This window comes from Leucopleurus acutus, assembly GCF_964270905.1.
Source record: "Leucopleurus acutus genome assembly, chromosome: 8".
Lineage (NCBI taxonomy): Eukaryota > Metazoa > Chordata > Mammalia > Artiodactyla > Delphinidae > Leucopleurus > Leucopleurus acutus.
The window spans coordinates 100,312,370-100,339,968 of NC_139151.1; the positions used below are offsets into that span (position 1 = coordinate 100,312,370).

The 27,599-nt window shown below is 44.8% G+C and overlaps 2 protein-coding genes, 1 long non-coding RNA gene and 1 pseudogene across 4 annotated transcripts in view; 3 read left to right on the forward strand and 1 right to left on the reverse strand.

Annotated features, from left to right (window-relative positions):
• The first annotated feature begins 1,412 nt into the window (after nt 1-1,412).
• On the forward strand, nt 1,413-1,772 carry LOC309965513 (protein BEX1-like; annotated as a pseudogene). Its single transcript has one exon. The product of its transcript is annotated as a protein BEX1-like (transcript).
• A 1,715-nt stretch (nt 1,773-3,487) lies between these two features.
• On the reverse strand, nt 3,488-27,231 carry LOC309965431. The gene is made up of 4 exons (XR_014326391.1): nt 27,189-27,231; nt 11,744-12,202; nt 6,805-6,910; nt 3,488-3,763 (listed from the first exon to the last, which is right to left on the reverse strand). It is a non-coding gene; the product is annotated as an uncharacterized lncRNA (long non-coding RNA).
• On the forward strand, nt 25,037-25,880 carry LOC309964781 (protein Tob1-like; the record flags this gene model as incomplete). Its single annotated transcript, XM_082843940.1, has 1 exon — nt 25,037-25,880. The coding sequence occupies one exon, from the start codon at nt 25,037-25,039 to the stop codon at nt 25,652-25,654; it is 618 nt and encodes a 205-aa protein (XP_082700066.1). The 3' UTR covers nt 25,655-25,880.
• Nucleotides 26,673-27,599, forward strand: part of ASRGL1 (asparaginase and isoaspartyl peptidase 1) — a 29,935-nt gene continuing 29,008 nt past the window's right edge. Inside the window, exon 1 of the mRNA XM_082844952.1 lies at nt 26,673-26,725. The gene's annotated coding sequence lies outside the window, so the exon portion shown is untranslated. The remainder of the gene's footprint in view (nt 26,726-27,599) is intronic.

The window sequence follows — 27,599 nt, forward strand, 5'->3', positions numbered from 1 at the left end:
ATTGCTCGTAGTTTTCCTTCTAAGTACACTCTGTAGGACTCTTATTACCTGGAGCTGGAGACAGGATAGTAACATCTGTCCAGGCAGAAATGCATCGTTCTAGCTGTACTTCTAACACATGTCTTAGACTAAAGCAAATATTGCGTCTCCTGGAAGTAAACACTCGAGTTAAAACACTTCTCACAAAATACATGAACAGAATGGAAAATAATCTGAAAAAAAATATGTATATATAACTGAATCACTTTGCTGTACACCTGAAACTAACACAATATTGTAAATCAACTATATTTCAGTTAAAAAAAAAAAAAGAACAGGATGGCAACTGCCTGGGGATGTTAGTAAAGATAAACGTGTTTCGTCAGTTTCTGACTAAAAGGGTTCAGTGAGGGCTAAGATAGATGAGTGAAAAAGACTGATGTCTGAATAAATCCTAGTTTCCGTGAACTTTCAGAAAATCAAAGTTGAAAAGAAAAATCTAAACTTTTCCCACAAAATAACTAGAATTCACAACAGACTTTTCATCAGCAACATTAAAAGAGAATGGAGACAGAAAGTAGATTACTTATTGCCTGAGACTGAGGGAGTTATTGGGAATGGGGAATGTCTGCTGTCTGGGGGGTTCTTTTGGGGGGGTGATGAAAAATGTTCTACAGTGGATTGTGGGGATGACTGCACAACCCTGAATATATTGAAAACCACTGAAGTGTACCCTTTGAATGCATGCATTCTATGATATGTGAGCTATATCTCAATAACGCTGTTGAAAAATGGGTTTTGTTTATAGATCTTGCTGAGGGTGACAGGATTAGAAATGAAATATTGGGACCTCCCTGGCAGTCCAGTGGTTAAGACTTTGCGCTTCCAATGCAGGGGGCACAGGTTCCATCCCTGGTCGGGGAACTAAGATCCCACATGCTGTGCAACAGGGCCAAAAAATAAAATACATAAAAATAAATTTTAAAAACATTATTTAAAAAAAAGAATTTAAGGAAAAGAAATGAAATATAGGTTTGCCTACCAAGATCAACAATTTACAAAATAGTTTATGCTCTAGACAGTAAGGATATTAAAAACAGATATCAGCCCGGCCGCCATTCGCTCACTTCTCGCTCCCTGCCCCTGGTGGCCCTGAGGGGTGCGGGCCGGGGTCGGCCCCCAAGAGTAGGAGGTGCAGGGAGAACAGGTAAGGGACCCGGAGGGGGGGGTCCCCAGAGATGGCGTGGGCGAGCGGACACGGCCTGTGGACCCCTCCCCAGGGGTCCCGGGGCAGAGACGGCAGCCCCCATGCCCCTCCCGGCGGCATGGCGTTTGGCCACAGAAAACGGCCTGCGAGTCGAAGTGTGGCAGCGGCGCACGTGCAGCAAGAATCGGGAGAAGCAGGAGGCAGCGAGGACAGGCCATTTGGAGCAATGGCGTCCAAAGAGGAACAGGCAGTAACACTCTCAACATGGAACATGCCAACCAGGATGAAAAGGGGCGAGATGCTGATAAAGGAGAGCCCGTGGCCCTTTGGAGGCTGGTGAATATTGTGTACCTAGAGGAAATCGCAGGCGGTTCTGCATTGGGCAGCCCATCCTGCAGTGTAGATGGGACATGACTCAGAGTCTTAGAGGGCCACAGCTAAGGATGAGAGAAGAGAATATGGAAAGGATTGGGGAGGAGGTGAGGCAGCTGAGGGAAAAGCAGTGAGTCATAGTCTGCGGGCAGTTAGCCCTGACCCCCCTCACCAGGACCATCACGGTGAGTTTTGCCTTATGCCTGAATCCTGATGTCTTCCCTGAAGTTGGTAGGGAGACACACCGTTTCCTAAACTTACATGTTTGTGGCGCACCTTTGTTGTAAACCTTTTGGTGTTACTTGTTTCTTGGGGGTCTCCTATTACCAACTTCTAATTGAATGTTGTGTCTCTGACTCAATCTGTAAGTTTCTATCAGCAGGAGAGTTTTACCTGTTGCATGGAGAGATGTTCATTATATATTGTGAAATCAATAAAGCAGTTTAAAAAAGCAAAACAAACAGATACTAGAGAGCTATTTACCAAGCCATTTTCCTCTGCCGCCAGGACACACAGCTGGCTTTGTTTCCCTGGGGTGTGGCCACGTCCCTGAGTTCAGGGCAATGGAATGGGGGAGTCATGAGAAACATCACCTCCAGACCTGTCTCAGAAAGCCCCTTCCCTATTCCCTTATCTGCCACCTAACGCCGAGATCCAGTAGAGTCCTGAGGCCCTAAGAGATGCTTGAGGCCTTCATCAGGACAGCCTGGGTGCCTGAGTGACCGCATGGAGTCGGGGGAGTATCGAGGACAGGGCTCTGGGAGTGGTCTGTTCCAGGGCAATGGAAGGTAGAACGAGTATTAAAACTTATACTGATATCTCTTCAGGGAGGTGAACTTTATCACTGATGTTATTTAGAAAAGTAGGTTCCGGGAAGCTTCACTTTCACTCATCACTTTCAAATGCTCCACAGGCACTGCGTCTCTTTACGCCCACACCCAGTGCAAATACTCCCGCCGCCCACTGTCAGCATCCACTGGGTTCTGAGGAGCACCCCCAGCTCCAGTCTCCCAACTTGGACTCATATGTAACAGTAATAACCATTTTTAGAGAAACCACTGAGATAATATAAAAATAAGTAGAAGGGGGCTTCCCTGGTGGCGCAGTGGTTGGGAGTCCGCCTGCCGATGCAGGGGACGCGGGTTCGTGCCCCGGTCTGAAAAGATCCCACATGCCGCGGAGCAGCTGGGCCCGTGAGCCATGGCCGCTGGGCCTGCGTGTCCGGAGCCTGTGCTCCGCAACAGGAGAGGCCACGACAGTGAGAGGCCCACGTACCGCAAAAAAAGATAAATAAATAAGTAGAAGGATGAAGATATATATGTGTTTTGGAGGTAAAGAAAGAATATCAGAGACTGAAAGAATTATTGGATTCAGATCTATTGAGACTTCCCTGGTGGTCCAGTGGTTTAGACATCACCTTCCAATGCAGGGGGTATGGGTGCCATCCCTGGTCAGGGAGCTAAGATCCCACGTGCCTCGCAGCAAGAAAAACAAAACAAAACATAAAACAGAAGCAATATTGTAACAAATTCAACAAAGACTTTAAAAACTGGTCCACATCCAAAAAAAAAAAATCTTAAAAAATATCTATTAATTGCCCACTTAGTCCTGTCTCTGAGCAGTGTATTTGCCAAATATACACAATCTAACAACTGAATACTATTTTAAAATTTATTATTATTATTATTAGCCTTTGAACACATATAGGAATATGCAGTGCACACCAATCCTGTTTTAATCTCATTTCAATTTCTCTTGTTTCCTTGGTCTCTACTCAGATGTCTCCTTCTCAGTGAGATCTTCCTTGATCATCCTTTTGTCAACTTCCACTTCTTCTCAACCGTCCTTGTTGTTTTTTTTTAATTATTATTATTATTTTATTTATTTATTTTTTTGGCTGCGTCAGGTCTTAGTTGCGGCACAGGGATCTTCACTGAGGCATGCAGCCTCTTCGTTGTGGCGCGCAGGCTTCTCTCTAGTTGCAGAGCGTAGGTTTTCTCTTCTCTAGTTGTGGTGCGTGGGTTCCAGAGCGCTTGGGCTCAGTAGTTTGCGGCACACAGGCTCTCTAGTTGAGGCATGAGCTCAGTAGTTGTGGTGCAGGGGCTTAGTTGCCCTGAGGCATGTGGGATCTTGAAAGGTAAATTCTTTACCATTGGACCACTAGGGAGGTCCCTCAACCGTCCTTGTTTTTATGAGTATTGATAGCTAGGAGTGAAAATAATAAGTAGGGTACTTAGTATTATTCAAATGATACGTATATAAAATGTACTTACATGTCTGTGGTTATATTATGTCAATGGTTCTCAGAAAAGGGAATCCATTATAACCGTAAAAACGATTAAGGACCACAAAAAAGAGCTTCTGTTTAAGTGCCTTATAAATATCTACATTTACACAGTTTAAAATGGAGACATTTATAAAATATTTATTTTTTATTTAATCATAAGAATAATAAATTCATATATTTTAATATATAGCATATCTTTATTAAAAAGTTTATATTTTCCAAAAGGACAACAAAAATTGCGTTGCATTGGGATTACCAATGTTTAGAATTTTGCAAGTCTCTCTAACATATGACTGATAGAAAACTGCTGAAATATATTTTCTTCTGCATTAATTCTGTTGCTGTGTCACGTATCACATAGCCTCTGGAAAACTCCAAAGAACAATTGTAAGAGAATGAGAGTGACCTGAAAAATAATAACTTAGTATCATTATTAAAAGAGTTTGATCTCCCAGGACCCCTTGTAAGAATCTGAGTTCCACAGTGGCCCATGGACCAGGCTTTGAGAACCACAGTATTATGTCAATGTGTGTGTGTGTGCGTGTGTGTGTGTGTGTGTGTGTGTGTGTATAAAAGTTTTCCTCTGAAATCATTAAATATAGGCCAGAGGTGGCCTTGGATTAAAATGTGAAACATACACAGGGGATTCCAAAACCAAGGGTGCAGTTCAATATCATACACGTTACCAATATCATCATCTCAACAACTGAAAAAAAGAAATCTCCCTATTATATGACTAGATGAAGGTTATTTAATGAAACTCAATGACCATTCTTAATAAAAATTTATAGTAAAATAAGTATAGAAGAAAACTATTTAGGTACAAAAAAATAATTTACAATGCCAAGAGCAAGTGCAGTTCTAAAATAACGGATGCAGGAATTCCCTGGCGGTCCAGTGGTTAGGACTTGCTGATGTCACTGCCGAGAGCCTGGGTTCCATCCCTGTTTGGGGAACTAAGATCCCACAAGCCGCGTGGCACGGCCAAAACAAAGAAAATCATTAAAAAAATTAAAATAAAATAAAATAATGGATGCTAATGACATTTCCATTAAAATCCAGGATAAACAAAAATATGCCTGTGACATGCAGTCAGTCAACCTTGCTTTGTGTCAACCCCCCTAAGTAGCGACAAAAATAATAAAATGGACCAATCCTAAATATTTCCAAAGAAGACAGAAAACACATTCATTTGCAGAGAGCATGATTGTTTTGCCAGGAAACATGAGACAGGCTCTTGAAATACAACAAGCGGTATTAAGATAGTAAGATGAGATACTTTGTAAGGTGGCTAGATGTATCAACAATATGTAAAAAATACAGCAGCTTTTATATGCTCTCCGTGGTAGCTACTGGAAATCAGAGAGGAACTAGGATATCCCCAGAGTGAAATCAGCAAGGTGGCGGAAGTCCCAGCCTTTATTCCCCCGCAGAAAGACTGATTTAACAATGATACATGGGGCTTCCCTGGTGGCACAGTGGTTAAGAATCCGCTTTCCAATGCAGGGGATACGGGTTCGATCCCTAGTCCGGAAAGATTCCCACATGCCGCGGAGCAACTAAGCCCGTGCGCCACAACTACTGAGTCTGCGCTCTAGAGCCGCGAGAGCCACAATTACTGAGCCCACGTGCCATAACTACTGAAGCCCGCACGCCTAGAGCCCGTGCTCCACAACAAGTGAAGCCACTGCAACGAAGAGTAGCCCCCGCTCGCTGCAAATAGAGAAAGCCCGCGCACAGCAACGAAGACCCAATGCAGCCAAAGATAAATAAATAAATAAATATTTTAAAAACAAACAAAAAAAAACCCCAATGATACATGGACCAAAACACCTTTATGAGAGGTCCAGATTCCCGTTAAAAAGTTTCAATACACCAGATGAGCACAATACGGACTCTCATGTAAAGAAGAAAGTGTATCTCCATTTACTGGGACTTAAGATGAATTGGTTCTCTCAAGCTGACATAGTCCATATAGCCCAGGGCTGGCAAGTCAGGGCCACACCTCAAATTCTTTATTTTATTGATTGGTTTCTCTGCCTCTCTCTCTATTGATCGTGGGAAGGCATCAGGTCCCCAATTAGTGGTCTGCCACAGATAGACAAATTCTAAACTGGATTCTAGAAAGCTTTTCTCCCTTAAACAATACCGCAGCACATGACTTCTGCCCTCTTCCCACCTTCCTATCTTCATCAGTGCCTTCCGTTAGAGAAGCTAATGAGAAGGCAGCTGGCAAGAGAGTCTGAGGTTGGGACTTCTCTCTGGCGAAGTGGTTAAGAATCCGCCTGCCAATGCAGGGGACACGGGTTCAATCCCTGGTCCGGGAAGACCCCATATGCCGTGGAGCAACTAAGCCCGTGCATCACAACTACTGAGCCTGAGCTCTAGAGCCCACGAACCACAACTACTGAGCCCGTATGCTCTAGGGCCCGCGTACCGCAACTGCTGAGCCAACTGCTTCTCCTGCAATGAGGATCCCACGTACCACAACGAAGAGTAGCCCCTGCTCACCGCAACTAGAGAAAGCCCGCACACAGCAACGAAGACCCAACACAGCCAAAACAAATAAATAAATAAGTTTAAAAAACCTTCATTTTCATTCAACCTGTCATGGACACCATAGGGTTACTCCTTTCTTCTCAAGGGGAAAGATGGCAAAAATCTGCTATTTCCATTATCATAAGTGGCACTCGTGTTCGCAGAGGACTCAAACTCCCCTATTCAGGAAGGGACCAGTGAAGGGGTTGTGACTTGCTGTCCTCAGGGGTCTCCTGCACCTGTGGGGCTGCCCTACAATGAGAACGTGTATCTCAAGGACACGCCAGCTCACCTTACTGTGGGAGGGGCAGGAAGAGTTGTTAACACCTGGCTTCACTGCTACAAGGCAGCTCTCCCTCGGAATTGCTTTCGGTAACATCCGTTCCCTAGGTAGAACAGACGTATTGCAACAGTGCCTCACCTTGGTCTGGCAGTCTTGACTCCTGCAGAAAAGGACTTCGGATGGAGGGAGAGTCCTTGACATTCAAGTGTCTTCTGCATGGTAAGGGAAACCTCTGGAACACTGCCTGGAAATCAGGAGCCCATGACAGTTTCATTAATGCAGTGCTCCTCCAATCTTTCAAATGCAGCCTACATGTTCTTCTTGGCATGGGAGGGTTCGCATCCACAAAAGATCTGCTTATTGTAGTTTCTTTAGTCCCTACATCGTCCCTGACTTTATGTATGTATGGCCTTGCCACAGCTTTGGGGCCAGTGGAATATATGGGTATAATTTCATGTTAAAGGCTATGCGTGTCTGTTGGAATTTTTCTTCCATGTGTTGAAATGTTTGGCCTGTGTCTTTGTGAGAAGAAGTCTCCAAAAGAACGTATATAAAGTAAATCAAGTAATGCATCAACCATAAGTGCATCTGGTGTATATCTATATAATGGAATACTACTCAGCCATAGAAAAGAATGAAATTTTGCCATTTGCAACCCCATGTATGGACCTGGAGGGTATTATGCTCAGTGAAATAAGTCAGACAGAGAAAGACAGATGTTGTATGGTATCACTTATATGTGCAATCTTAAAAATACGACAAATTAGTGAATATAACAAAAAACAGACAGACTCACAGGTACAGAGAACAAACTAGCGGTTACCAGTGGGGAGAGGGAGGGTGAGAGGTGAAATATAGGGGTAGGGAATTAAAACTATTACGTATAAGCTACAAGGGATATATCGTACAACACAGGGAATATATCCAATATTTTATAATAACTGTAAATGGAATAAAACCTTTAAAAATCGTGAATCTATTGTACACTCGCAACTTATAAAATATTGTACACCAACTATACTTCAATTTTAAAAAAAGTGCACCTGCGTAATGGCATGATGGTGTTCTACTATACATATCATTACAATGTTTCCGCGTGTTTGAAGTTAATTCCAAATACAAAGTTAAAAATTGTATTATTGAGGCAAAATGTACTGTGATGAACACAGCTCTGCCTTCTCAGGAGAGGAGGCCTTGGGCCATCCAAATAGTGTACCTGACAGCACTGGCTCACGGGAGTACCCCACTGATGCCACGTGGTGGATGAAGTCAATTTACAAGTGGATGATGGGCCCCAAACTGTAGGTTGTGTCTCAACTGGTACCTGGGCTGGCTCCCCAGCACTATGAACAGCACAGGTAGCCCAGTGCACACACTGAGTAACTGTTATGGAGAATTCCGGAGCAAACCAAGCATTTCTGATATTTTCTTACCTCCTTCTGCCTAAGGTATGACACAGAAAAGAGATTTAAACATCACAAGGCCATCACTTCATGGCAAGAGTTGGTGAACAAGGCGAAGGAAACAACCTCTGACGCCCAGTGGATTTTTCCATGTTATATGCCGCCCTCTGCAGCTCACACCCTTGGCCCAAAGTCTGAGCTGCCTTAGGGGTAGGAGTGGGGCTGGCAGGTGGTCTGTGGGAGTAGTAAGGCGTGGCTACATCACTCACACGTTTCCCTGAGGAACCTCAGGGCATAAATCTCGTAGGTTCCACAATGCAGAAAGGCATGGGAAGAAGGGATAAAATGGCTTCAAGGAGTTTGTAAGTTAAGGTGTATTGGTGATTTGGGCACCAGCAGAGATGCCTGAAGACCAGACATTTGCATGAAGACCAGACATTTATTTCAATTGTTGATTCTTTTTAAACACGTGATGTAAAATGTTATTGATAAATGTATCTCTTCATGAACTGAATGAGGACTCTTGATTTTACATATACATGGATACTGTGAATTATTGCTAAAATGAGGTACTTTTATTCATGTTTTTCACCTTCATGGATGTAAACTCTGAAAACACTTGTCACATGAATTTGCAGTTGCAGAATGAGTTTTGTGATAGCGATGCCATTCAATTTTTTCAATCATTCTGAACTACAGGCTAAAAATGGCATCGTAATTTATCACTCAAAATGATTTTTAATAATTTATCAGTCAGTTAAATTAGGTCCTCTTTTGATTTTATTAGAGGAAAGAAGTAGAAATCACTTGATATAGAAAAATTTTTCTGTATCACCAAATAAGACTTTAAACTGTTTGAGGTCCAGGGATTTCTAAACGCAGAGTCAAGGCTCTGTGTTAAGATTCTGGTAGATGATGCAGAAACCTACCGTCTTTGGTAAATTGGAACAAGAGGGATTATGAAAGGGGAGGTGGGACATACGTTCATCAGTTGCAAGACCTAAAGACTCTCTGGGATTTCCAACCTCAGCCAAAAGGACACGAGTGACCAGAGCATCCCGCTGAAGACATGAGTCCCCAGAGTCCCTGTGTGTCTTGGGATAAATAATATCTATCTCCACCCACCACCTTCCTATACCCTTGTTCCTATAGTCAGTACTAAGAATATTAAAACCACAATAAGAGTCACTTAGAACTCGCCATAAAACAATAAAGCGATTGAAAAAGGAATGGTCTCTTCTTAACTGAGAGAAATCCCAATGGAACCAGAGTCAAATTCTGAAGCACAATTTGTTAGCATTTGGGATAAATAAACATTCCTCATAGGCAAAGTCAGGTAGACTCAGTTTGTTATTTGACTTTGGGAGAGAGGTGAGTTACTTTGTTTGACTTAGTACTTATATTCTTTTCCTTTTTGTTACTTAAGTGTCATAGCTACTTTTACTGCCAGATACTGTGCTGGACATTTTTTTCCTGTATTAATTTATTTATCCTAAGACAAATCCCATGAAGTAGGCAGGATTATGTCACCTTATTTTACAGATGGGGAAACTGAGGCTGGGACGGTGAGCACCTTGCTGGTGTCCCCACAAGTGGAAAGTGCCAGAGCTGGGCTTGAACCTGGGACCAAAGTCGGGCTCCTCCCCTCAACCCAACAAGTGAGTACGTGCTAATTTTGAGACATTAAAACAGCGCTTTAGAATTTAAAATAAGCCCACAGCTGCCACATTAGGATTCTAATGGGGGCTGCACTGAATTTGTAGAGTAGTGTGAGAACAGTTGACATCATTAAATGCTTTCATATTTCCTTGAAAGTAAGGTGGGTGCGTCCATTTACTTAGACCCCTTTCTTGGCTACAACTAGAAGCAAAATTCTGAAGTGAGAAAGCTCACCAGTGAAGGCAACATACAATAAGGGTAGGAAACCATCCACACACAAGGCTAGTAGGGAGGTTACAAGACAGAAGTAGTAAAATCATCTGTGTCCGCAATAAGCCGTTAAGGGATACGCAAAACAATTAGATGTAAAATATGACGTCAAAAGCAGTCATTGTAATGGGAGGAGAGTACAGATGCAGGGTTTTTAAAATCCACTTGAAATTAGGAGATCAACAACTTAAAACAATCATATATATATTATACGTGTGTGTGTGTGTGTGTGTATGTGTGTGTGTGTGTGTGTGTATTTAGACTGCTATACAAAAACCTCATGGTAGACCCCCTTTTTTATCCAGGAGTAAAGTTTCATGATGTTATCCTTAAAGGTTTATATATTCCTAATTAAATATATTTCAATATTTTTTTTTGTTGCTATCGTTACCTTCGTCCATTTATCATTATTTCCATTAGGTTATGTGCTGGTTTATCGATTGTGCTTGATGTTCACATGCTGATCTTGTATTCAGCTAACTTGATGAATTCTAATGAGTTCTAGTAGTGTTTTCAATAGATTGCCTTTAACTCCCCGATAGTTGATCAGCTGTCTGTAAGTGATGACTGATTCCTTGATTTTTGTTTCTCCATGGAATTTTTCCCCTTGTTTGAGGAGGATATTTGAACAACATATGTCCCTCCTTTTTTGAAAGTAGACTTTTATTTTTTACAGCAGTTTTAGATCCGCAGCAAAATTGAGCAGGAAGTTCCCATATAGTCCCTCCCCCACACGGGCACAGCCTTTCCAACTATCAACAGCTCTCATCAGATAGTTCATTTTTTCCACTGATGGACCTACATTTGCAATAGGGAAGAACAAATCTGACTCCATATTGGATCTGTTTCTTTTACTTTAACCTCTGTATTCTATTGCTTTTGCTGTAAGTTAATCACTAAAGAGATGTGCCTACAAGCTTAAATTAAACATTATGGCCCATCCCTGGGAACACAGCCTCCCACGCAATGAGAATTAAGCTAAAATACCTTTGTTTAGCTCACAGGAAACCTCCTGACAAAGCCCACCTGTGAATGACTCCTGCGAGGAAGAAATTAACACACCCCCTCTGGAGTCTGACTGGAACCAGGAAATGTTTGACTTTACCCCCCACCCCTTTTAGTATAAAAGAAGCCTGAGTTCTAACTCAGGGATGATGGTTCTTTGGGACACAAGTCCACCACCTCCTCGGTCGGCTGGCTTTCCTAATAAAGTTGTCGTGCCTTGCCCCAGCAACCTGTCTCTCGATTTATTGGCTTACTGGGCGGCAAGCAGTATGAGCTTGGACTTGGTAACACACTGACACATCATTATCACCCCAAATCCATAGTTCAGTGTTCATTCTTGGTGTTGTACGTTCTATGGGGTTCGACAGATGTATAATACTAATTATCCTCATTATGGTACCATGTGTAATAGTCTCACTGCCCTGAAAATCACCTGTGCCATGTGTACTCATCTCTTCCTCCTTCTTTTTTTTTTTTTTTTTTTTTTGCGGTACGCGGGCCTCTCACTGCTGTGGCCTCTCCCGTTGCGGAGCACAGACCCCGGACGCGCAGGCTCAGCGGCCATGGCTCACGGGCCCAGCTGCTCCGCGGCATGTGGGATCTTCCCAGACCTGGGCACGAACCTGTGTCCCCTGCATCAGCAGGCGGACTCCCAACCACTGCGCCATCAGGGAAGCCCTCTCTTCCTCCTTCTTAACCTGTGGAAACCACTGATCTTTTTACTGTCTCCACAGTTTTACCTTTTACAGGATATCATATAGTGGGGATCATACAGCATGCATCCTTTTCCAGATGGGCTTCTTTCGCTTAGTGATACGCATTTAGATTCCTCCGTGTCTTTTCAAGGTTTGATAGCTCGTTTCTTTTTAGTACTGAACAACAGTCCGTTGTCTGATGTGCCGTGGTTTATTTATCCACTCACTTAGTTAAAAATCTAGATTGCTTCCAAGTTGGGCAACTATGAATAAAGCAGGTACAAACATCCTTGTGTGGTTTTCATGTGGACATAGGCTGTCAACTCTTTGGGGTAAATAGCAGAGAGCCTAATTGCTGGCTTATATGGTGAGAGTATGTTTCGTTTTTAAGGGACTAACAAAGCGTCTTTGAAGGTGGCTGTTCTGTTTTGCATTCCCACTGAATGAGAATTTCTGGTGCTTACATCCATGCCACTGTTTGCTGTTGTTAATATATAATCTTGTCTAAAAAACAAAAGAAGGAAAAAAGAATTAAAGAGAGACAGATGAAGGAACTACAGTGAGGAGTCTTCGACTAGAAAAATTTATTTGATCAGAAACTGAGGTGCAAGGGGAAACTGAGATGGAAATTAACTTGCATCCACCTCCAGTCCATCTGACATGTCACCGCTACTAGACATCCAACCTGAAAGTACCACTTTCTTTACAATGCACAGATCATCAGTGCTGGAGGTGGACTTTCTGGCTTTGAAAATGTACAGTTTTGAGCAAGTTTCTTGCTTTCTACACTCGGCTGCCTCAACTATACAACGGAAATTGTAATAGTTTATAGCTTATACATTTGTAGCAAGGATTAAATATAATAAATTGTGTTTCTACAGTGTCTGGCCATAGTTAGCAATCAAATGTTGCTACTCTTTCTATTACCACCATTGTTATTAGCTGCAGATATGTTTGAAATCCAAGAGCATGTATGGAAGGCGACAACTGTATGTTTCCGGCAAAGAATGTCTGCTGTTCCTCTTCTCTGGGCCAGGCACTGTTCTAAGCAAGGAAGAGAAAACCAGATATTGCCCCTGCAATTATGGCGCTAAAGTCCAACGGGGCTCGCATCCATTAACTGAGTTTACTTTTGTAAACCACAACCTCGTCGTTGCTGCCAAAGATGCTCATGGTACCAGCCCAGCCATAAAAGAGAACACTGACCAAGTCATTGGGAGTGAGGGACCAATTCCCCAAGGATGGGAAGGCTGAACTGAAATAGAGAGCCAGCTAGGCAAGGAGGAAGGCAGACATGAGAAAGGGTAAGCTATGAGCTGAAAAAACCCTGAGCCGGTGGGAAAAGCTTTTGGAGTAATAAAAATATGTGGACACAGTCCTCTTTGAGAGATACCCGTCCTCGTAACGGAATATACTTGCACCAGCGCAAGCTCTGTTCAGCAGAATTGCTCACAGCTCCAAGTGCTGTAAGAGAGACGTGACTGCATCCTTGGGTCCATGGGTCTACAGACTCAGAAACCATGAGCTGTGCTTGCTTCTCCATCTAGTTGAGAGAGGAAGTGAATCTAGGTTTCCTTCTGGTTCTGAAAATTGGTGATTATGTGGCTTTCGTCAGTGCTCTAAACTAGGAAGAGCCTATGACACGTCTTTTGACAAAAAGGACAGGAAAATAGTAGTCAGCTTTTATTGAGAGTTAAGTTTGTGTCAGACTGGTAAATTTTACACACAAACACACACAATTTATTCATCATATAAAACCTATGGTGTGGCACTTTTATTAGCCATCTTTTACGAATGAGAAAACTGCATTAACTTATATAAAGAGAGTAACTGTCGTACGATCTGAGACTGCAAACAATATGAACCCAGGTCTCCATGGTTCTCATTACTGTGCCCGCCGCTCCCTGGGGACGGAGGGGGAGCTGGCCGCAGGACCTCCCCAGCATCCTGTGGGACTGAGGGGAGCACCACTGCTGCCCCCTGGGTGGGACTTACCAAACCCTGCCAATGTGCTCACTGATAACGCAATTCATAAATGTGTCCCTCGTTAGTAAAGGACCTTCTCGGTGGTTCCCGGTCCTGCTGCCCCACAGAGTCACTAGTGGAGTTTAAATAGTCCAAGTGTCTGGGATTTACCTCAGATCTATTGAGTCAAAATCTCCAGAAAGGGGAGCATGGAGAATCTGTATTTTTTTAAAAGCTCCCGAGTGATTTGATTGCACAAGCAAGACAGCAAACCTCTGGCCAGAACTCTCAAATATACTTTAACATCAGTGGATAATTTGTGATTTTAAAAAAGCTTCTCGGGCTTCCCTGGTGGCGCAGTGGTTGGGGGTCCGCCTGCTGGTGCAGGGGACCCGGGTTCGTGCCCCGGTCCGGGAAGATCCCACATGCCGCGGAGCAGCTGGGCCCGTGAGCCATGGCCGCTGAGCCTGCGCGTCCGGAGCCTGTGCTCCGCAACGGGAGAGGCCACAACAGTGAGAGGCCCGTGTACCGCAAAAAAATAAAAAATAAAATAAAAAAGCTTCTCCCTCACACAGAGCAATGTAAACAAAGAGGAACAAAGGGTGTTGCTCACCACCCAGTCCTACAAGGATTAAGTCACTGAGGAAATTAGAACAATAACAGGATACTCTGTGCTTTGGAGAAGCAGTCTCCTTAGACGGAGACAGCTCGGGAAGAATTTTAATGAACCCAGATTCCTGCATCTTCCCATACACACACACACACAAATACCAAACCATTAACTGAGATATCTGATCCGTGTGACCACGCGTAATCTCTTACCGAGATGTATGCTTGCCTGCACGTATTCCACAGCCCCAAATCATATATGTATACTGGCTTCTCCCCCACCTCTTCAGAGGGGTTCTCTCAGAGCTCCTGAGAGGCTAATGTCCTCATAAGGTCCCCAAATAAAACCCAAACTCACAGCTCTTATGTTGTGCGTTTTTCCTTCAGTCAACAGCAGAATGGCAAGAGAGCGGGGCTGTGCTCTCGTTGGGAGTCTGTCCCCAGAGAGCTCACAAGCCAGCAAGGAAAGAAGAAGAGAAGCCCACAGTTAGAATCCTGTGTAATGAGTTCCACACCGGTGTGCACACAGGGTAACAGCAAAGGGATTCAAGGAAGGCGACCCTGGATGGAATGACTTCTGAACTTAATCTTGAGAAGACTGGGGGATGGGGAGTAAGGAAGAGAAGGGGGTTCCAGGTGGAGGAAACACGCAGCAGCATAATTGCCGCTAGGGAGTGGTGAGAATGACGTGTCTGGGAGCTGCAGGTAGTGCCGTGTGTCTGCACAAACGTCGGGCCTGGGGCAGAGTGCTACAAGATGCCTGGAAGAAGGAACCAGAGTTCCATCTGTCAAGCTGGAAGCACCCAGAATAGGCCCGTGAACATCCAACAAGCAGATGTGGCGCTATCAAGAGAGCCCTGGGCTGGAGACAGGGCTTTAGTGATCATAAAAATTGTAGGTGAAGCCATGAGTGTGGTTCAAATTACCAAGCTCATGAAGAGAGAAGAGAATTGACTGTCAGAAAAGTCTAGACAAACAGAAGGAAGGGAAGCCACCAAGGAGACTTATAAAATAAGGGCAGAGGGCTTCCCTGGTGGCGCAGTGGTTGAGAATCTGCCTGCTAATGCAGGGGACACGGGTTTGAGCCCTGGTCTGGGAGGATCCCACATGCCGCGGAGCAGCTGGGCCCATGAGCCACAACTACTGAGCCTGCACGTCTGGAGCCTGTGCTCCGCAACAAGAGAGGCCACGACAGTGAGAGGCCCGTGCACTGCGATGAAGAGTGGCCCCCGCTCGCCACAACTAGAGAAAGCCCTTGCACAGAAACGAAGACGCAACACAGCAAAAATAAATTAATTAATTAGTAAACTCCTACCCACAACATCTTCTTTAAATAAATAAATAAGGGCAGAGACACAAGAGGGGTCACAGTGGAAAGGAGGGGTGACGTAAAATCTGCAGAGTCAAGCAAGATAGGGCACGAAAAGGGCTCATTAGACGTGACCGCTTGGAATCCAGCCTGTGGCTTCTGTCTCCTCTGAAACAGGAAGTGAACATGTCTGCTGAGAGAGAGGACAGGGATTCTCATGCAGGTGTGAGTTCAGGTTGTAATCTGGCTAACTAACCAAGGCCACACCACAAAGGCTTCAGCTCCTCTGCCTTCCTTCCTACAGGATCTGGCGGTGGGGTTCCTACTGAGCATTACTCCTTCCGTTGACTAATGTGGAGGTTGCTTCAGACACACCAGAATTCCAGAGTGAGGGTCACACCTAACACTGACCCTGTAGCACCTGGAGATGGTGTTCTAATCCTCCCGGGTGCAAGATCACAGGAGGTAAGGAAGAGGGGGTTTTGAGGACAGATATGAAATGCAAGGTAAGAATGAAAAACTGTCTTTTAAACTTAGTGGTTGAGTAGACACTGTCGACCTTGGAGAGAAGAGTTCCAGTGGTCGACTGTGGCAGTGGCTGGAATGGAGTGCGTGGAGGAGTGAGTGGGTGATGGAATGGGGCAGAAGGAGAGAACATCGTTGGCAAATTCTCTGGACTTTATCAAGGCGTTGCCTTTAGAGATTGTTACTATAACTTCTGGGTCCCCCCACAATGACGGACATCGGGATAATATAAAATCATGAATTTGGGCACAAAGCCTCATTGCCCAAGCATAATATAGGCCAGTGTTAAACTCCCACTGGACCATACAGCTATGGAGAGTGTCCGCTGGTTTGAGGCATCTCCAGCCCTCACAGTTCCCACTGAAAGTTGATGGTTCTGGCTTACAAGTCAGGGGCGTGTGAGTTTAAGGGAATCTGCTCATGGGATCTGCCCAACCCTGGGTAAACTTGACAAAGGAAATGATTAACAGAATTGCCTGGAGCAGTGATGACAGAATCCAAAGCCAAAATGGAAATACAGGATGCCTTGTCTGGGACACTTAGACATCTACCCGGAGGCTCGGCAGTTAGCCTGGATATAGGAGGATGGGAACCTGGGACTTTGTCGTTGACACCCTAGTTGCTGTTGCATCCCCCTATCAACCCTTTCCCAAAGGCATCACGATGTCCTTGGTCATCGTACATTGATGGAAGGTAGCTGAGTTCCATCAGACAAAGAGGATGAGCTCTGTTAACAAAAATAAAACAACAGTAATGTTGATTATAAACAGCAGCTCTGGGTCTGCAGGCATCCTCTTCTCCACCCAAAGGACAGAACCCAACATCAGCAGCAGAGATGAAACCCAGGATAACCAGAAATAGGACTTCAGCAAGCAGCAGGAAAGGCTGTGCCAGGGTTGATCAAGCAAACCAGACAAACCCAGACAATCGCATTTGTGTAAAATAACAATAGTCCACATTTTATTCTAGTCCACATTTCACACAATACTCTCACATACATCATTTCTTTCCATTGATCGATGGCAAGGAACATATTCTGAAGTGGCTCCTGGAAGAGAATGGTTTGGATTTATTTGAGCAGAGGGAGGGCAATAGTCCAGCTCAGAAGAAACCAGTAAGGTTGCCAGGATTGCCCTAAGCAGACACACACTACGGGATTTCAGTGTGGGCCCTTGGCCTTGTAATGCACAGGAATGGAAAACTCAGGCTTCATTTTAAGATTTTCCTGCTCTACATTAATGGGAATCTAATGACAATCTCATTGAGATATTTGCCATCTACATACCATCTCTCATTGGCTACGCCATCAGCACTGCCTGCTCAACATGGCAAAGGAGAAAATCCTCCTCTCTTACTCTTACTATATTTCTGAATAGGATAATAAGCATAGAAGAAATTAAAAGGTGTCAGTCATCTGCCTCAGGGTCAGCAAACTTTTTCCGTAAGGGGCCAGGTAGTAAATGTTCTAGGCTTGATGGGACACACAGGTCTCTGCTGCAACTACTCAACTCGGCCATTGTAACATGAAAACAGTCTGTAACAAATGAGCATGGTCATCTCCCAATAAATCTTTATTTAAGGACACTGAAATTTGATTTTCACATAATCTCCAAGTGTCACAATGTATTATTCTTCTTTTGGAAATATCTGCACTCCCATGGTTCATTGCAGCATTATTCACAAGAGCCAAGATATGGAAACAACTTAAGTGCCCATCAGTGGACGAATGGATGAAGAAGATGTGGTATGTATTTATATACGACGGAATATTATTCGGTCATGAGAAAGGACATCCTGCCATTTGTGACAACATGAATGGAGCTTGAGACATTATGCTAAGTGAGATAAGTCGGACAGAGAAAAATAAATATGTATGATATCCTCATATGCTAAATCTAAAAAAGCCAAACGTGTAGAAACAGAAAGTAAAATGGTGGCTACCAGGGGACGGGGGGTGGGGGCGTAAGACAGATGTTGTTTAAGGACACAAACTTGCAACAGGTAGTAAATAAGTCCTAGAGATCTAATGCACAGTATAATGAGTATAGACAACAATATTATATTATAATCATCAGACCTGCTAAGAGACTAGAACTTAACCATTCCAACCACTAAAAAGAAATGATAATTATATGACATGACAGACATGCTAATTATTGCTACACTGGCGATCATATTACAACATATAAATGTACCAAATTAACCTGTTGTACACCTTAAATTTACACAATGTTGTATGTCAGACATACTTCAATAAAAAAAGTTTTCCAAGATAAATAAATGAATAATATTATTCCTCCTTTGAGTTTTTCAATCATTTAAAAAATGTAAAATCTATTCTTAGCTTTCAGGCCATGCAAAAACAGGTGTAGGGCCAGATTTGATCCATGGGCCATGACTTCCTGACCCCTGATCTAACTCACAAAAAGCCCCCAGACCAGATGGACTTACTAAATAATTTTCATTAACCTGCAAGGATCAGATAATTTCTATGCCATTTGAACTGTTTCAGAGCGTAGGTCAAAATAATTAACATTTATTGAGCATTTAATGTGTCAAGAAATGTATTAAGTTCATTATACCCACTATTTAAGCAGCTCTAAAGGTGGCTAATTATCACGACCCCCCCAGTTCCAGATGAATAAATTGAGGCCCAGAGAAGGTAACTGGCCAAAGGTCACAAAACTAGGAAATGAAAGGACTGGGCTTTGAGACTGGATCCTGTCTCCAGAGCCCACACTGTTGTTTGTGAGAGTGCTGAATAATCACATCTCCCCCTCCGAGTTCTAAATCAAGTGAAAAATACACATGGGAGTAAAATAGCTCTCGAAAGCTCAGCTCCATAAAGCTGAATTCTAGGCCAAAATGAACTTACCCAAGCTCAGGTGAACAGCTACCATCTACTGGCAACATCCCCTGGCCTGCCCCAGTGAGCGTAAAGACATGACAGTAGCAAAAAAGAAAAAGAAAACAACAACAAAAAATAATAAAAAAATTTAAAGAGAGAAAGAAAGCAAAGAAAAAATAAAACAAGCAAAAAAACAAACAAAGAAAGATATCACGGAAGCAGAAGCAGAGCAGTTATGTACACATGGGGGGGAATGGGATTGATAACACCCTTACCTACATTCCAGAGTGTTATAAGAAGTGCAGACGATTATACCCCAGAATACCCTCTGGGACAGGAAAGGAGCAGAGATGAGTAGCCTGCAAGCAGCCAGGTGCTGAGGGAGCCAAGGAGGGGTGCATAGCTTCACATACCCCATAATCCATTGCCCAGTTTCACAGCCAGTTCTCCTCGTGAGAAGGGGACAACCTCTCTCCTACAGGCAGGCGAAGAGTGGGTGATAAGCAGCTCCAATCCAAGCAATGTAGGGACCATAACGATCAGCTCAATTATGTTTACAATTGCCAAGAGTTGTAACAATCTAAACAACCACCACTTGCTATACACTCACTGACACAGAATGGGGTCCAAGATGCATTACTGAGTGAGAAGAGGAAGTTACAGAACTCTACACAGAGCATGATCTTATCTGTATCAGAGTGGCTGCGGGTGGAGAAAGCTCCCACCAGTGGCCAACATTATAATCGCAAGTCCTCTACCAGGGGATCCTTAAGGGAACAGTGCCGGATTGTGGCCAGAGAGCTGTAACTGCGTCCTGTACCTCTGGACTGGAGTGGATGGCAGAAGCTGGCCTGGAGGACACCTGCTTAATTTCATCTACCCCTGGGAAGGGCAGTAAGAAATGATGCCTCTCTGAAAGAAGTCCTTTCAGCCTAGGCTGTAAATTCCCAGCCAAAGGAGGGTCTCATTTATCCCATTAGAAAAGGGCTGAGATTCAAACCCTGCTATCACCATGTTCCTCACCCTCCTTTATCAGCCACGGCACAAACGTTATTAATAAACTGCTTGGCAAAAAGCCTGCGACAAAGAGGGAGGGGGTGCCGGACACAATCGCTGCCCCTGGAGAACTACAGTCTAGGATGAGAAGATGATAGATAAAAAGATATTGATATTGACAAATTTAAAGCATAGGGTTAGTAATACAATAATAGAACAAACAGGATTTTATTTATGATTTACATCTTAGTTCTTTCCAAAAATATCTGAGTTACAGTATTAGAATGGAAGGAGGTGCTGAATCATTTAGGACAGAGAGAGCCCAAGACTTGGAGATGGAAGGACAGTAATGCAAACACGAGTTACTGATCTCCAACTTTCAGAGTCAATCTATAGTCAAAGCACTTAACCTATGACAAAGGAGGCAAGACTGTACAATGGAGGGAAGACAGTCTCTTCAATAAATGGTGCTGGGAAAACTGGACAGCTACATGTAAAAAAATGAAATTAGAACACTCTTTAATACCATACACAAAAATAACTTCAAAATGGATTAAAGACCTAAATGTAAGACTGGACACTATAAAACTCTTAAAGGAAAACACAGGCAGAACACTCTCTGACATAAATTGCAGCAATATCTTTTTCGATCCGTCTCCCAGAGTAATGGAAATAAAAACAAAAATAAACAAATTGGACATAATTAAACTCAAAAGCTTTTGCACAGCAAAGGAAACCATAAACAAACCAAAAAGACAACCCACAGAATGGGAGAAAATATTTGCAAACGATGAGACTGACAAGGGATTAATCTCCAAAATTTACAAACAGCTCATGCAGCTTAATATCATAGAAACAAACAACCCAATCCAAAAATGGGCAGAAGACCTAAATAGACATTTCTCCAAAGACATACAGATGGCAAGGGGCACATGAAAAGATGTTCAACATCGTTAATTATTAGAGAAATGTAAATCAAAACTATAATACGATATCACCTCACACCAGTCAGAATGGCCATCATCAAAAAATCTACAAACAATAAACGCTGGAGAGAGTGTGGAGAAAAGGGAAGCCTCCTACATTGTTGGTGGGAATGTAAATTGGTATAGCCACTGTGGAGAACAGTATGGAAGTGCTTTAGAAAACTAAAAATAGAGTTACCTATTGTATGATCCTGCAATCCCACTCCTGGGCATATACCCAGAGAAAAACATGGTCCGAAAGGATACACACATACCCGCAATGTTCACTGCAGCACTGTTTACAATAGCCAAGACATGGAAGCAACCTAAATGTCCATCAACAGAGCAACGGATAAAGAAAATGTGATATATACATATAGAATGGAATATTACTCAACCATTAAAAAAGAATGAAATAGGGCTTCCCTGGTGGCGCAGTGGTTGGGAGTCCGCCTGCCGATGCAGGGGACACGGGTTCGTGCCCCGGTCCGGGAGGATCCCACATGCCGCGGAGCGGCTGGGCCCGTGAGCCATGGCCGCTGAGCCTGCGCGTCCGGAGCCTGTGCTCCGCGACCGGAGAGGCCACAACAGTGAGAGGCCCGCGTACCGCAAAAAAAAAAAAGAATGAAATAATGCCATTTGCAGCAACTTGGATGGACCTAGAGATCATCATACTAAGTGAACTAAGTCAGAAAAGGCAAATATTATATGAAATCACTTACATGTGGAATCCAGAGTACAATACAAGTGAACTTATTTACAAAACAGAAACAGGCTCACTGACATGGAGAACAGATTTATGGTTACCAAAGGGGGGAGGGGAGAGAGGGATAAATTAGGAGTATGGGATTAACAGACACAAAACAGATATAAATTAGATAAACAACAAGGTCCTACTGCATAGCACAGGAAACTATATCCAATATCTTGTAATAACCTATAATGGAAAAGAATCTGAAGAAGAATTTACATATATATGTATTATATATAATGGAATCACTTTGCTGTACATCTGAAACTAGCATAATATTTTGAATCAACTACACTTCAATAAAAATAAAGTAAAATAAAGAAAAATTTTAAAGGGTTGCCTCCTGGCAGTAATGCCAGGGACTGGAGAAGTGGAGGGGGCAGGGGGACAGAAGACTATTACTTTTCACTTTAAATTCTTCTATATCTTTTTTTTTAACTGTACAGCGTGGAATAAATATATGTGCCTTCTCTCCCTCTCCCGTATTTCTCTTTATAGCATGACTGCACTACCAATGAGACTTGCAGACCTCACATTTTTGGCTTTTGAGTTTAAAAACCACAGTCCAGATATAAAGAAAAACTATCTCTAGGAATCCAACCGCAGGCAGAATCTATCTGCACTCACACATTTCCCATCCTGATTAAAAATCCTCTGGTCAGCAGGGAAGAGGAGCAAGCTGGATCTAAGATCTTCTAAGAACAATCACAGGACATGTTTATGTGGAGGTCCTAAAAACTGCCTCATGACCTGTTTCTCAACAAATTCATCGCCTGGAGTCAGGGGTACTCGAACTCCTAAATGAGTTCGGGAGTCTCAGAATAGAGAGGTCTGAGTCCCATTTCTTGTATGAAGGTCCTGGGGGGAGGGGGGGGCAGCAAGCCCCAAGACGTTTTTGTGTTTTGTTTTGTTTCTATTGGCTGCGCCAGTTCTCAGCTGTGGCACACAGGATCTCATTGCTGCGTGTGGAATCTTCATTGTGGCATGCAGGATCTTTAGTTGTGGCATGCGGGACCTAGTTCCCGGAGCAGGGATCGAACCCAGGCTCCCTGCATTGGGAGCACAGAGTCTTAGCCACTGGACCACTAAGGAAGTCCCCCGCAAGACCTCTGCACACCCTAGAAGGGCTGGAGGGAGCTCACCGATTCCCACTCTGCCCCAGTGGGACCTGTGGGAAAGCCTTTTCCCCACGTGGCTGAGAGTGGTGGAGCTGGGGATTTGCTACCCAGTGACCCTGGGAGGACCTAAAGCCATAGGCAAGAGGATGAAACAGACACACTCTGGCCACTACGGCCAAAGACCAGGGGGGAGTTGGGTTGTCCGCAGAGTGGCTGAGGTTAGAAGAGATGAAGGTTGTAAAGCAGTGCGCTGGTGGCTCCTCCTCGTGAACCTTCAGGAAATGTTAGCTGTTCCTTCCGTTTCTTCTTCTCTTCCTCCTTCCCTCCCTCTCCTTCAATCCCTTCCTCTGTCCAGCTAACTCGCCCCACCCTGCCCCGCCCACTTCCTCCTGCTCTGGTCCCACCTCCTCACTCTCCCCCTGGGAGCCCTCCCACTTCCTCTCCTCCTAGAAAACCAAGAGCCACTGTGTCTAGAATTACCTCCTTGGAGCTCCAGGCAACCTCTGATTTCAAATGGTGTTATCAGTCACACAAATTGGTCATCCCTCCCTACCAAATCCTACTAAAATGATAACAGACGATGTTAAAAAGTGTATTAGCCACAAGGACAGGGAGAAATGGAGAGAAGGCCCTGGCAGGTAAAAGAGGTCACTTTGGAAGATGGAAAGCAAACGGCAGATGAAAGGAAGTTACAATCTACCTAGAGGTGAACCAATTTACTCAGGTGAAGCCCTGAGAAGCTCCGTACTTGGAGCACAGGAATTACCAAAGGTGGGGAGACAGGGGTGACAGCAGCTTCAGGTTGTCTACCTAGTATCCTGTCACCCTTCTTTCCTTCCCAGAGAACTTGGTTTTATTCAGGGATACAGGGTGCCCTGTTAAAAATAAAAACTCCTTTTTGAATGAAATAAAGGCCATCTGAAAACAAACAAACAAAACTCCACCCTGAGACTCTTGCCACTAGGGGCAGCCGTGGGACCCATTTCTGGCCAATGAAAAGTCCACTTGGGGACGTCTAAGGACGCTTTCTTGAGTTAAGGGGACAAACCTAGTAGGCATGAGCTTTCCCCTTTGCCCTTCCCCATTCCTCCTGCCCAGCAGTGATCGAAGTGCCCAGAAGGATGCCAGAAACAGGAAAGTCACATGCTGAGAACGGCAGAAAATGGGGTGCACCGCCGCTGCACCAGCCTGGATCACTCACACTAGATTTCGTGTTATACTTTTTAAAAATCAACACTTACCTTGCTAAACCACTTGGTCAGGTTTTGTTGGGGGCCTTTGAACCCAATCCGTAACCCAAGCAATTGTTGTCGGTTGAACATTATATACCGAGTTAAACAGCTACATCGCTTCTCTGATCCCACAGTCAGACAAAAAGCCCCTTCCTCCCCCTCCTCAGAGGCCAGAAGTTTAGTCTTTAAAGAATGAGTGTAGGGGAGAAGGAGGAAAGCCCCGGCGCGGCGCGGAGTGGGCGCTCTACGCGGACGCTGGGCCGGGCACCGGGCTGTGCGGAGAAGTGAGCGCGCTCCCCTGACCCCGTCCTCGCCACCCCAAGCCAGAAGGGGCGAGCGCCGCCTGAAGGCGTCGGCGTGCCCTCGGCCCGGCCGGCTCACCGCCGCCTACCCTCCCGTGCCCCTGCCCAGCTGCCGGGTCTGTGGTGGAAGCAGCCCCCTCCCAGGAGACGTGTCAACAGTTTTGGTGAAGAGCTTGGAAGATTTCTTAAGAAGAAATATGAAGGGCACTGGTATCCTGAAAAGCCATACGAAGGATCAGGGTTTAGATGTATACACGCAGGGGAGAAAGTGGACCCAGTGATTGAACAAGCCTCCAAAGAGAGTGGTTTGGGCACTGATGGTGTTCGTGGCGATCTGCCGTAGGATCCTAGTGTTTGGATCGACCCATTTGAGGTTTCCTACCAAACTGGTGAAAAGGGACCAGTGAAGGTGTTTTATGTGGATGATAATAATGAAAATGGATGTGAGTTGGAAAAGGAGCTCAAAAACAGCTTTAACCCAGAGGCCCCGGTTTTTTGTTGTTGTTGTTTTTGCGGTACGCGGGCCTCTCACTGTTGTGGCCTCTCCCGTTGCGGAGCACAGGCTCCGGACGCGCAGGCTCAGCGGCCATGGCTCACGGGCCCAGCCGCTCCGCGGCATGTGGGATCTTCCCGGACCGGGGCACGAACCCGCGTACCCTGCATCGGCAGGAGGACTCTCAACCGCTGCGCCACCAGGGAAGCCCAGGTCCCGGTTTTTATGCCCACAAGTGACCCAGCCTCATCAGCGTCCAGCTCTCCATCTCCTCCCTTTGGTCACTCTGCTGCTGTAAGCCCTCCCTTCATGCCCCGGTCCACTCAGCCTTTAACCTTTACCACTGCCACTTTTACTGCCACCAAGTTCGGCTCTACCAAAATGAAGAATAGTGGCCGAAGCAAAAAGGTTGCACGTACTTCCCCTATCAAGCTCGGCTTGAACGTGAATGACCTCTTGAAGCAGAAAGCCATCTCTTCCTCAGTGCACTCTCGGCATGGGCTGGGCCTGGGTAGCCTGCAGAAGCCACGGCCACAGCAACAGCCATCCCAGCCACCGCCGTCACCACCACCGCAGCCGCAGCAACAGCAGAAAACCTCCGCTCTTTCTCCTAACGCCAAGGAACTTATTTTTCCTAATATAAAGGCTCAAGGTAGTAGTACCAGTGGAATGTTCCCAGGTGACAGCGCCCTTAACGTCAGTCCTCTCCAGGAGAGTAATGCCTTTGATGTGTTTGTGGCCTATGGAGGCCTCCACGAGAAGTCTTTTGTAGATGGCTTGAATTTTAGCTTAAATAACATGCGGTATTCTAACCAGCCATTCCAGCCTGTTATGGCTAACTAAAAAAAAGAAAAGATGTATCGTACGAGTTAAAATGCTCAGGCCCAAGGGGGATTTTTTTTTTATATAACCTCCTTGAGATTTTTTTTTTAAGTTTATAGGAAGGATACATTCAAGCTTGGTTACAAAAATAAAACATGCATCATTTTTCATTGCGAACCAAGCACAAAGTTATTTTATACTGACTGTATATTTTAAAGTATACTCTCAGATATGGCCTCTTATAGTATTTAAGATATAGCAAAGACATGGCTGATTTTTTTCTTTTATAAAATATTGGCACTGGGCTTCCCTGGTGGCGCAGTGGTTGAGAGTCCGCCGGCCGATGCAGGGGACACGGGTTTGTGCCCCGGTCCGGGAGGATCCCACGTGCTGCGAAGCGGCTGGGCCCGTGAGCCATGGCCGCTGAGCCTGCGCGTCCAGAGCCTGTGCTCTGCAACAGGAGAGGCCACAACAGTGAGAGGCCCGTGTACCGCAAAAAAAAAGAAAAAAAAACAAATTAGCACTAATAAGTGGGTTTATTGGTCTCTTCTAATTGTATAATTTAATTTAGTACAAAGTTTGTAAAATATCAAAGGTTATGTATATATTGTTTCTACGACATGGTATCGCATTTATATCTTTTGACTACAGGGATCTGTGACAGCAGCACCTTCATGTTGTATTTTTTTTACTGAAATTGTAAAATACCCATTTTAAAGACATCAACTATTCTAAATTGTGTACAGGATATTCCTTTAGTGGTGGAATTAAAATGTACGAATATTTGCTTTTTCAAAAACTGTATTTTCTGTTAAAGGTTTAAAGATTTTTGCTATATATTATGGAAGAAAATCTAATCATAAATATTAATTTTGTACCTATATTGTGTAATACTTGAAAATAACGGTATAAAAGTACTTTGAGTCAGGGTCTTACATGTTAAGAGGGACTGAAATAGTTCATATTAAGTATGTATTAAAATTCTTTAAAATTAAAAAGAAAAGAATGAGTATAGGGCGTGGAGTCAAGATGGCGGACTAGGAGGACGCAGAATTCACGTCTCCGCACAACTAGGGCACCTACCAGGCACTGGTGGGGGACCACGGACACCTAAGGGGACGGGAGGAACCCCCAGCGACTGGGTAGGACGTGGGGTGTGGGGGGGAGTGAGGGGGGAGGAGAAGTGGAGGCAGGACGGGACCAGCACCCCTGAAGGGCGGCTGGGGGAGGGGAGGAGTTTCTGCACCCAGGGGGACCCACCCACGGTTAGGGGTCCAGGGGTGACAGGGGAGACCCTGGGGGAGACCAAGAGGGGGTGGCGCAGAGGACAGGAAGGGAACATGGCAGTGCTTTCCCTGCCCACTTAGGCGCCGGGGAGCCTCTTGGGCTCCTGGGCCTAATCCTCTGCCCTCGGAGCCTCCCTCCTACAGTGCAGAGCCCAAGCCCCGCCCCTACACACCCACCCAGGGCTCCACCTCTACACTCGGAGACCCCTTCTGAGACTCCCTCCAACGCTGGGCAAAACCCCACCCACACACCCTCACCCAGGGCTTACCTCCAACTCCGGAACTCCACACTCCACAGGTGCTGCCCCTCCCCTTCCACGCTGGTCCTAAGCAGAGGCCCCGCCCCACACTTGAACGCTGCCCGCGCTAAGCCCCGCCCCCAAGGCCTTCGGCTACAGGGGTCCTGAGCCTAGGCCCCGCCCTACGTTAAACGTCACCCTACGTAGGCCCTGCCCCACCCTAAACCCCACCCCTGCCTAAGTTCCACCACCACCCCCCAAACTCCTCCCCCCATAGCCAAGGCCTTTTTTTTTTCTTTTTTCTTCTTTTAGGTTGGGGTTTTGTTTTACCTTGTTGTTGCTGATTCATTTATATATATTTTTTCTAATCTTTTATTTTTCGAATTTTATTTTATTCTTTATACTTTGTTATTGTTCTGCTCCTTCTGGCTTGTTCCCCCC